Source organism: Nicotiana tabacum, chromosome 2 (genome assembly GCF_000715075.1).
Source record: "Nicotiana tabacum cultivar K326 chromosome 2, ASM71507v2, whole genome shotgun sequence".
In the NCBI taxonomy this organism is placed as follows: Eukaryota; Viridiplantae; Streptophyta; class Magnoliopsida; order Solanales; family Solanaceae; genus Nicotiana; species Nicotiana tabacum.
In genome coordinates, this window is record NC_134081.1 from 93,240,073 (window position 1) to 93,252,479 (window position 12,407).

At 38.7% G+C, this 12,407-nt stretch overlaps 1 protein-coding gene across 1 annotated transcript; it reads left to right on the forward strand.

Moving 5' to 3' along the window:
• Positions 1–7,357: 7,357 nt before the first annotated feature.
• Positions 7,358–11,667, forward strand: LOC142167370 (uncharacterized). The gene is made up of 6 exons (XM_075227534.1): positions 7,358–7,462; positions 7,508–8,855; positions 8,974–9,213; positions 9,356–9,575; positions 9,694–10,185; positions 11,289–11,667. Exons 1-6 carry the CDS (start codon positions 7,358–7,360, stop codon positions 11,665–11,667), a joined length of 2,784 nt encoding a protein of 927 aa, XP_075083635.1.
• Positions 11,668–12,407: the final 740 nt, after the last annotated feature.

A 12,407-nucleotide genomic window follows, 5' to 3' on the forward strand; every position in this document is an offset into this window, starting at 1 on the left:
CCAAGGTGACACACTAGGCTTAATAAACCCCTTATTAAGGAGTTCCTAAAGTTGCTCCTTCAATTCTTTTAACTCAGCTGGTGCCATACGATACGGAGGAATAGAAATGGGCTGAGTGCCCTGTACCAAGTCAATACTAAAATCAATATCCCTGTCGGGTGGCATAAACGGCAGGTATGCAGGAAATATATCCGGAAAGTCTCGCACGACCGGAACTGAATTAATAATAGGAGTATCAACATCAAAATCTCTCACAAAGTCCAAATATGACAAACATCCATTTCCAACCATACGTTGGGCCTTCAAATAAGAAATTACCCTACTAGGAACAAAATCTAGAGAACCTCTCCATTCAACCTTTGGCAACCCCGGCATCGTCAATGCCACGATATTTGCGTGCCAGTCCAGAATAGCATGACATGGAGACAGCCAATCCATACCCAGGATTACATCGAAATCAACCATACCGAGTAATAAGAGATCAACTCTAGTCTCCAGTTCCCCAATAGTTACCACACACGACCGATGCACACGATCCACAGTAATAATATCGCCCACCGGTATAGATACACAAACAAGTGAAACTAAGGACTCACATGGCATATCCATATAATGAGAAAAATATGATGATACATATGAATAAGTAGAACCAAGGTCAAATAATACAGAAGCCTCCATGTGGCACACTGAAACAATACATGTGATCACTGCATTTGAAGCAACAACATCTGGCATGGCAGGAAAATCATAGAATTGAGCATGCCCACCACCTGATCGGCCTCCCCCTCTTGGGCGACCCCTAATTGCCTGACCCCACCCCGAACTGGCTGGGCGGGTGATGTAACTGCTGGTACTGGTGCCATTGGTCGAGAACTCTGCTGTGGAGCCCCACTCAACAGCCTAGGACAATCTCTCTTAAAATGACCCAATCCTCCGCACTCGAAACAACCCCTCCTCTGACGGAACTGCTGCTCCTGATAACCCGAAGAATTACTTGTAGAAGCCTGAGCAGACGAGACATGATGAGAACTCTGCGTTAGTAGTGCACTGAATGAAGACTGGCCTGAGTGAGCATTGTAGAACCGTGGCTAGCTGATGCACCACGATGAGCTAGACGACCCGCCTGAGCATGTCTGTAAGAACGGCCCCTACAGCGGTAAAACTGATCCCTGAAGGAACACCGCTGAAATCACCGGAACTACGAGGCCTCTTAGCCTCCCTCTCAACCCGCTCCTGGTTGCGAACCATCTCAATCTGACGAGCAATGTCAACAACCTCATCGAAAGTAGAACCAGACACTCTTTCTCTAGTCATGAGTAATCGCAGCTGAAAAGTGAGTCCATATATGAATCTCATGATCCTTTCCCTGTCTGTGGGAATAAACTAGATAGCATGACGGGCCAATTCTGAAAATCTCATCTCATACGGTGTCACGGACATATCTCTCGGATGAAGCTGCTCGAACTGCCTGCACAGTTCCTCTCTGCAGGACTGAGGCACGAACTTCTCCAAGAATAGACCGGAGAACTGCTGCCAAGTAAGGGGTGCTGCACCGACCGGCCTACACCTCTCGTAAGACTCCCACCATCTGAAGGCAGCCCCAAAAAACTGAAAAGTAGTGAATAGACCCCACTGGTCTCTAGAATACCCGCTGTCCGAAGCATCCGCTGACACTTATCCAGAAAACCCTGGGCATCCTCTGACTCATCACTGCTAAAAGGTGGAGGTCGAAGCCTCTCAAATCTATCAAGTCTCCTCTGCTCATCATCTGCCATAACAGGAACTACCGGGGCCTGAGCGGCTGCAGCCGGCTGGGCTGGTAGTGCTCCCGGTATATGAAGTTCCTGTGCTACCTGATCTGCAGTACGGGCAACAGGGGTATGAGTACCTCCCCCGGTGTGAGAAGTGGCAGGTGCGGCCTGAGCCGAAACCACCTGAGCAAGACCAGTGCAGGCTGCCAATATCTGGGCCAAAGTCTCCTGAAGGCCTGGAATCTCAATGGGCACAGCTGGTGCCTGAGCTGATCCTGTCGGCTCAGCTATATCCGGAATCTGCTCCTGAGCTGGAGAAATTGGTGGTACTACAGGTGCTGGCTCAACTATGGTACGAGCTATACCTCGACCTCTACCTCGCCCCCGGCCTCTACCACGGTCCCGGCCTCTCGCGGCCCCAACTGGTGGCACTAGTGGCTGACCATCCGATCCGGTAGTACGTGTCCTCAGCATCTGTGAGAGAATAGAATAGCATAAATTTAGTTTTTAGAATCAACAATTTCGCACGACAGAATACAATGAAGTGAAATTTTCCTAAGGGTTCTGCAGCCTTTCGAAGATAAGTACAGACGTCTCTGTACCGATCTACAAGACTCTACTAAACCTGCTCATGACTCGTGAGACCTATGTAACCTAGGCTCTGATACTAACTTGTCACGATCAAAAATCCCAACCTGTCGTGATGGCGCATATCTCGATACTAGGCAAGCCGATAATCTCGATAAATCCCAACCAAGTGTAACAACAAATGCAAAGCAAGTACAAACTCTCAGACAACAATCACTCAACTCATCACCACAACTCAACCACTCGGCTCTCATCCCTCAGCACTCACACTCAATGGGTACCCGCACTCACTAGGGGTGTACAGACTCCGGAGGGGCTCCTACAGCCCAAGCGCCATAATCTGCACGGATAACTCACGTGCTATAATATACTGCACGGATAACTCACGTGCCATAATATTCTTACCTCACCGACAGGCCCTCGGCCTTACTCAGTCCTTAACCTCTCTAGTCTCTCGGGCTCTTAGAAATCACAAAGATCAGCCCAAACAAAGATAACATAATGCATCAACAAATATCAAGAAAAACTAAGGTATAATACGCAAGTAAAATCATGACTGAGCATAAGATAGAAATTAGCAAATAATTCAATAAGTACGTGATCTCTGTGGTTCCCAACAATACTATCGCATAGCCTAAGCATGATTTCTAACATAATTTACAGTCAAATTTTTTTAACACATAAAGAGCATATAGCTAACAATAAATTATTCAACTATACAGTTTCCACGGAACGGACCAAGTCCCAATCCCCTCGGTGTACGCCCACACGCCCGTCACCTAGCATGTGCGTCACCTCCAAAATAATCACATGACACAAAATCCGAGATTTCATACCCTCAGGACCAGATTTATAACTGTTACTTACCTCAAAACGTGAAATTCTTTACTCTGTTATGCCTTTGCCTCGTAAATCGGCCTCCGAATGCCTCGAATATAGTCACAAATAATTTGTTTCAGGCAATAATATTTATTAGAATTAATTACATAAGAAAATACTAATTTTTCATAAAAATCCAAAATTTAGCTCAAAAATCCCCCTTGGGGCCCACGTCTGGAACCCGACAAAAGTTACAAAATACGAAAGCCCATTCAACCACGAGTCTAACCATACCAATTTTACCAAAATCCAACCTCAACTCAACCCTCAAATCTGCAAATCTTATTTCTAAATTTCTAAGTTCCAATCTCCGATTTACACCTCAAAATCATGTAATCTAGTCGGATTATTCAATGATAATTCAATATTATGGAGTAGAAATGATCACAAGGGACTTACCTCAAGTTTTTCTTGAAAATCTATCAAAAATCGCCTCTCCTCAAGCTCCAATTTGTCAAAAATGGCGAATAGGACGAAGTCCCCTGCTTTATAATTTGGCCCAGACAGCCTCGGTTTTGCCTCGATCTTGGCCTTCGATTTTGGCCTTTGATTTTGGCCTTCGATCGAGGTCCTCGTTCTTGGGTCTTGATCCTGGGCCTCATTTTTGACCCTCGATCCTTGCCCTCGATCATGGCCCTCGGCCCTGGCCTTCGACCCTGCCTTCGATCGTGGCCCTCGACCTTGGTCTTCGACCCTGCCTTCGATCGTGGCCCTCGACCCTGGTCTTCGATCGTGGCTTGATTCTGGGCTCGATTCTGGCAGAAGAAATTTCCAGCAGAAGGAAATTGCAGGAGTTGTTGTAGTTTAATTTTTGATCCGTTAACCATCCGAAACTCACCCGAGGCCCTCAGGACCTCAACCAAATATACCAACAAGTCCTAAAACATCATACGAACTTAGTCGAATCCTCAAATCACCTCAAACAACGCTAAAACCATGAATTACGCCCCAATTCAAGCCTATTGAACTTTGAAATTTCTAATTTCTACAAATAATTTCGGAACCTGTCAAATCACGCCCGATTGACCTCCAATTTTGCACACAAGTCATAAATGACAAAATAGAGGTATTTAAATTTTCAGAATCGGATTCCGACCCCGATATCAAAAAGTCAACCCCCTGGTCAAACTTCCCAAAAATTCAACTTTCGGCATTTCAAGCCTAATTCCACTATGGATCTCCGAGTAATTTTCCGGACACACTCCTAAGTCCAAAATCACCATACGGAGCTATTGGAATCATCAAAATTTAAATCCGAGGTCGTTTACACATAGCTCCATATCCGGTTCACTTTTCTAACTTAATTTTTCAATTATGAGACTAAGTGTCTCATTTCACTCCGAATTCCTTCCGGACCTAAACCAACTAACCCGATAAGTCATAAATCAATTGTAAGGCATAAATTGAGCAGTAAATGGGGGAACGGGGTTATAATATTCAAAACGACCGGCCTGTCGTTACATATTCCTTATTGATTTAAGTTTTTTTTGTTTCTAGTTTTTGCCATTCGTTTAAATTTAATGATATCATATACATGAATCATATTGTAACTTTTCAAAAATTTTATTGACTTTTTTAATTTTTTAATTTTTTCTTTGTGTAATATCTTGTAACTTTCCAAATTATCTTCATATTTTCTCACACTAAAGCAAATTATCTACATCCTTCTTTGGATTATCAATTCTCTTCTTACAAATAATTATTTATAATTTTTTCTCTTATTGGCTATTAATTCCCCAATCTTTAAAACTATTATCAAATCTAATTTGTGAAAATTACCTACAAATAGGTAATAATTTTATAATTGCATCACATAATCTATATATTATTAAAAGAAGAAGAAAAAGTCTCCACATTAAGCCAAATGGCAGCCTCGCAATAGACCACTTGGCAATTCATGACAAAGTTAGTTAGGTTAGGTAATATTTTTTTTTGAATTTAAATTTAAAAAAAATTAAATTATGCATTATGTGTTGTTAATAATTAGTTACTCTAATTGAATTTGAATTTAAACATACTTAACTATTATTATTTTACGAAAATAATAATTTTTTATATATTTAAAATTATTTTTATTTTACGCTCAATGCCATATTTCAAGTTTGACACTCAAAATTATCTTGTTACAGCTACCATAGTTATACAAAATTTTATCCGACAAAATTCTTCTACCGATAAGGAATTAAACTATTATGCTAATGAAGACATTACTGTAGATATTGAGGAAGGAGATGGGCCTTCTGGTATTCCTTTAGAAATGCAAGGCAAGTATTCTACTAATATAGAAGCGTTGTGTGATAGAATTAAAGATAAAATTATTGAGAACTGTTATAATGTGTGAGTGACTTTGCTTATTATTTCATGGTTGATTATCAATACGTAGTAATTTGTGGAATAAACTTCTAATTCATACTGAATGATGTATTTTGATTATTCAAATCATCATATCATGCAATAAGTAATTATATTAGATAATATTATATGCTTTGGTATAATTATATATGTTATATTGATTTAAATCTTTAATATGTATGTTTACTTTATATTTTATATTTTAATAAAATAAAATAAAAAATAATAAAAGTCTTTTACAATAAATATTTAAGTTTATTTTTCTCTTTAAAATAATTATAAGACCTTGATACTATCTTTTTTGGTAATTTGACACTCAAAAGTACTTTTTAGAAAGATCGACCAAACACAATTTGTTTACCAAATGTTGCAAAATGTACTTTTTAAATGAATTGGCCTAACACAAATTATTTTTTTTCAAAAGTACTTTTGGATAAAGCACTTCTTGAAAAAAGTATTTTTCAAAATAAGCAGTTTTTGGTAGTTTAGCCAAACGGGCTCTAAGTCAAGCTTTAAGACAATGGCGTGGTGGGGTTGTTATTCTTTATTTTTCCAAGAAAGTCACTACCAAACTTGTTCTCCTCGGAATTCTTCTTCTTTTCTCATCCTTATTTGCTTTTGCTTGTTTTTCTAAAACAAAAAGGGAAAAATAAATATTTGAGTATTATGAACCAAATGGAAACAAACTAAAATTTTAAGAAAGTGTTGGAGACAGAGTTTGTTATGAATGTAAAAGAGTTATGAGTATTAGAAAAGAAATAGATTAAGACAAAGAAAAAAAAATCTAAGGTAAATAGAAGAACATATATAGTCGTGAACCCAAGATTAAAAGTAGAAAAGATCTTTGTGCATTTACCTTAGCTTGTTCAAAAATAAAGAAAGAATATTAAAACTTTATCCATTTCTTGATGGCGTTCTTCTTCTGCACTCTATAGCTTTGTCATAAAGGGAAAAAAGGCATAATAATTAGGTAGAATGAAGTTGTTGCAAGAGTAAGCCGCTCTAGTTTCTTCGTAAATTTTTCAAGAACTTCCTTAGATCTTGCTTTGTCCCTCTCCACTGCCATCAGAAACTATGATGATGTTGTATATAACCGCGCACATCAGTTTAGAAAATTATTTATTAATAATATAAAAAATTAATTTCTACCGTTACAATTTTAGGGCGAAGAACGGAGAAGACTTAATTAGGATTTGGAATAGAAATACAATATGAGATTAGAGAAAGAAGCGGAAAAGATACAGATGTAATTAAGAGATTGTGGAACAGGAAATTATTTTTGCTAATTATATTGCAAGCAAATGGGCGGTTGAACGTTCAGTTAGTAGTGACGTTTGGACTTTCAAACATTAAGAGGTGTTTGATACACAAATTACACAATAAGCTCAAGAACAGTTCGGCTCAATGCCACATCAGCTTGGTAGTTAAAAGTTAGTTAGGGGTTAGCTGAAGTTAGTTAGGCAATTAGAGAAAGCAGTTAGAGAAGGATTCTTTGAGTTGTAATAAATAGTAGTCAATTCTCAATTCTTATATAGCATTGTAATTCATAGTTACATATCATAATCAGAACTATTATACTTCTCTCTAAATTCTCTCTCTCTCTCTCTCTCTCTCTCTCTCTCTCTCTCTCTCTCTTTCTCTCTTTACATTTCTTCTTCTTTACAACTCCATAGCTGAACTCTCGAGTTTCTTGTAACTCCTAAAATAGCTGCTCGATCCTCGAATTCCTTGCTGAATTCCTGCAATTGAGTTAACAGTGGTATCAGAGCTGATCATCCTCGGCAGTCATGGCGAAAGGTGTTCGATCAAATGACACATCAACAGAAGAACCAGGGAATTTACGTGAATTGATACAGAAGTTAATTGCAAATGTTGGGGCTTTATTTGGAGAGGTCTCAAATCTGAAATGTCTGGACTAGAATGTTCTTGAACTAAAGGAACATTTGACTCATTCTGGAGAAAATCGAAGGGATAAAACTCCTATACAATATGAAGGCGAACCATCTGATAAAAGGTCACCAAGAAAAAAGAGTCCTGCCAGTTATAACCATCACAACTCCAATTTCTCGAGTCGATCAAGGATGAAATTCTTGAGGTTTAATGGGGAAGATCTGAAGTCGTGGCTATTCAAAATTGAGCAATTCTTCTCCACGGAGAAGGTTCCTGCTGAAGAAAGAGTGGAAGTGGTTGCAATGCAGTTAAAAGGTGAAGCTATACAGTGGCATTTAGCATTTATGAGGTATAGGCAATATCTCCAACCAGCTACATGGACTGAGTATGTGGTGGCATTGGTGGAAAAATTTGGAGTGGACTTTGATGATCCTATGGAAGAGATCAAGAAGATCAGACAAACAGGTACTGTCAAGGAGTACCAAGCTGTTTTTGAAAGGAATCTCACGGGAGTTAATCTGTCACAAGAAAATACCATTAGTTATTTTTTTGGTGGACTGAAACATGAGTTGAATATTGCAGTAAAACTCATCAATCCCACTACCTTATCTCAGGTGTACAAAACTGCTAGGATGCAAGAGGCTTATTTAGCTGCTATTAGACAACCTTCTTCAGTCAGCAATACACCAACCAGTGGCCCCAGAAGGATCATGGATCAAAGAAATAATAACAGACCATTATTGCCAACTCCTAGCCAAGGTAATGCTGGGACTTCTAAAGGATTTAACAGAAGGAGTTTGAGTCTAGATGAGATGAATGAAAAAAGGGCTAAAGGTCTATGCTACTTTTGCAATGAAAAATATGTAGTGGGGCATAAATGTAAGAATTTGAAACAGATATACTTACTTGAATTAGAAGAATCAGAAGAGGGGGTGTTTTCAGAGGAATCAGTGAATGAGTTAGAAGAGCACGAGATGGAATTGTCACAACCAATGGAGCAGATGGAAATTTCCATTCATGCTCTGAATGGATCCTTGGGGTACATGACACTAAGAGTGACTGGGTATCATTCTCAAAAACCTTTGCACATCTTAGTGGACACAGAAAGCTCTCACAATTTTATGGACCCTGAGTTAGTGGAGAGATTAAAATTATCTGTGAGAGCAATTACACCACAGCTAGTAGCAGCAGCCAATGGAAACATGTTAAAGGTGGATAAAGTTTGCAAAATCTCTTGGCTTCTACAGGGAGCTGAATTTTCTGCTGAATTCTTGCTACTGCCCTTGGGATCTTGTGGGGGTGGTACTAGGAGTTCAATGGTTATTAACATTGGGGGATATCAAAATAAACTTCAGAACACTCACCATGGAATTCTATTACAAAGGAAGGAAGCATGTACTTAGAGGATTAGGAAAGCAAATTCTAACTCCTGGAGCTGGAAAGTTGGCTAGAATTTCAGGTAAACAATATGAATTATGCATGATACAAGTAATGCCTCCTATGTGTAATGAAGTACAATGTTGTTCTTTCGAAACTAAAGAGACATTTGAACAAGATCCTAGTCTACTGAACTTGTTAAATGAGTTTAGGGAGTTGTTCAAAGAACCTACACAACTGCCACCATCTAGAGGAGTGTTTGATCTTAGAATTGTCCTTCAAGATAGAACTAAACCTATAAACAAAAGACCATACAGGTATCCCTCAGTCAAGAAGGATGTTATCGAAACCTTAGTAAAACAGATGCTAGATCAAGGTATTATCCAACCAAGTAGCAGCCATTTTGTTGCACGTGTAGTTTTGGTTAGAAAGAAAGATGGTACCAAGAGGCTGTGTGTCGATTATAGGGATTTGAACAAGCATACAGTAAAAAAATAAATTCCTTATTCTTATTGTAGAAGATTTACTGGATGAACTAGGGGCATCTGAAATCTTCTCAAAGATAGACTTGAGGTCTGACTATCATCAACTAAGAATGGAAGTTGAGGATGTACCAAAGACTGCTTTTAGAACCCATGCTAGCCATTATGAGTATTTAGTAATGCTCTTTGGGTTGTCAAATGCTCCCGCAACTTTTCAAGGATTAATGAACTCAGTTTTCCAGAAGTTCCTTAGGAAGTATGTCTTAGTCTTTTTTGATGACATACTGATATATAGCAGCAATATGGATGATCATCTATTGCACTTGAAGTCTATTTTTGGAGAAATGAAGAAGCATCAACTATTTGCTGAACAGAGCAAAATGTTTCTTTGGGGTTCAAAAGATAGAATATTTGGGGCATTTTATTACTGTTGAAGGAGTTTCAACAGACCCTCAAAAGGTAGAAGCTGTGAAGGAATGGCCCTTACCCACTAATGTTAAACAACTTAGAAGATTCCTTAGGCTAGCTGGTTACTATAGGAGGTTTATCAGAGGGTTTGGTTCCATTAGCAAACCATTAACCGACCTTCTCAAGAAAGATAATTTCAAATGGTCACTTGCTGCTTCAGAAGCCTTTGAACAGCTGAAGACTGCATTAATTCAGGCTCCCGTATTGGCATTACCTGATGCTCACAAGACCTTTATTGTTGAAACTGATGCAAGCGGACATGGTATAGGGGCTGTTTTAATGCAACAAGGGCATCATATTGCTTTTATCAGTAGAGCACTCTCTCCCAGACATGCTGCTCTTTCAGTTTATAAGAGAGAACTTTTAACTATTGTTCATGTTGTCACAAAATGGTCCCAGTACCTACTTGGTCAAAAATTTATTATAAGAACTGATCATAAGGCCCTTAAATTCCTAATTGAGCAAAAACTACACAAAAATTCTCAGCTTATGTGGCTAACAAAGTTGATGCCTTTTGACTATGTTATTGAATACAAGAGATGAGTGGAAAATCAAGTAGCAGATGACCTATTTAGGGTACCTAGAGCTGAGTTATTCTCTTTAGTAATCTCTACAACTAGTTCAGGGCTGCTGCAAGCTATCTTTGATAGTTGGAATACAAATGTTGATTTGAAGGCCCTCATTGAATAATTACAGACCAATCCAGACAGTAACAGTCAATTTACATGGACTCACAATCAGTTGAGAAGGAAGGGGATGCTAGTAGTTGGAAAGAACCCTCAACTTAGAAGGAGTATTATATCATTATGGCATTCTACCCCTTAAGGTGGTCACTCTGGCATAGAAGTAACACTTAAGAGGATTCTATCACTATTCAACTGGAAGGGGATCGGTGAAGATGTCAAGCTTTTTGTTTTGGCAGCCTACCCTGACTTTTTGCAACCACTCCCTATTCCTGAGGTAGTTTGGTCTCAAATCAGTATGGATTTCATAGATGGCCTTCCTAAATCCCATGGATATGAAGTCATCTTAGTCATAGTGGATAGATTGAGTAAATATAGTCATTTTATTCCTTTGAAATACCCCTATAATGCTCAGTCTGTGGCTAAGATATTCATAGAGATCATATACAAACTACATGGATTACCAAATTTCACAGTGAGTGACAGAGATGCAGTATTTTTAAGCACCTTTTGGCAGGAGTTATTTGCAATTCAGGGAGTTCAATTAAACACCTCGACAACTTATCATCCTCAATCAAATGGCCAAACTGAGGTCCTAAACAGGTGCTTAGAGACCTATCTAAGATGTTTCTACTCTGAAGAAGCCACAGATTGGTATTCCTATTTACACATGGTTGAGTATTGGTATAACACTTCCTTCCACACTGCCATAAAACTACACCTTATGAGGCACTTTATGGAAGGCCACCACCACTTCACTTACCCTATTTACCAGGAGAATCAGCTTTCACTGAGGTTGATAACACCTTACTTAATAGGGAGATGAAGCTCCAATTATTGCAGCATCACCTATTGAGAGCTCAACTCAGGATGAAACAACAAGCTGACAATCATAGAAGTGACATGAATTTTGAAGAGGGAGATTGGGTATACTTCAATGCTCAACCTTACAGACAAGTGACCATTACCTCACAACCTTTCCATAAATTGGCTTCCAAATATTATGGACCCTTCCAGATTGCTAAGAAAGTAGGCCCTGTGGCATATACCCTCTTATTCCCACTATCAGTTAAAATACACCCCACTGTGCATGTTTCTCTCCTGAAAAAATACTATGAGTTACCTACACAAGTTACTTACCCTCCTACCAATGACATTGCTAGTCCTCATTGGTCTGAGCCAGAAGCTATTCTGTAGAGAAGGATGATTAAGAAGGAAAATAAGGTTGTTGTTCAGGTTTTGGTTAAATGGGCTGGATTGCCAGCTGATAGTGCTACATGGGAGTTTTTTAATGCCTTGAAGATTAGGCGTTCCCTCACTTTGATCCTTGTGGTCAAGGATCTTCTCCAGGAGGGAGTATTGATACACAAATTATACAGTAAGCTCAAGAACAATTCAGTTCAATGCCACGTCAGCTTGGTAGTTAAAAGTTAGTTAGGGGTCAGCTGAATAAACAATAGTCAATTCTCAATTCTTATATAGCATTGTAATTCAAAGTTACATATCATAATCAGAACTATTACACTTCTCTCTAAACTTTCTCTCTCTCTCTCTCTCTCTCTCTCTCTCTCTCTCTCTACATTTCTTCTTCTTTACAACTCCATAGCTGAATTCTCGAGTTCCATGTAACTCCTCGAACAACTGCTTGATTCTCGAATTCCTTGCTGAATTCCTGCAATTGAGTTAACAATGTTATTTTCTTTCACCAAGAGGCGTTACTGTATGAGAGGAATAAATGCCAATAAGATTGTGAAAAAAGATAGGTGTAATTCCTTATTAGTTTTTAAAAATAGCATAAAATAAATGGGAATATAAGAAGAAACAGAAGGGAAAACCCCAAAAATTTGAGAATAATAGATAAATGTGATTCTTAGCCAAAGAGAGGTGCCAACTCATCTTTTTTATTTCCCTCCTTTATATATATATATATATATATA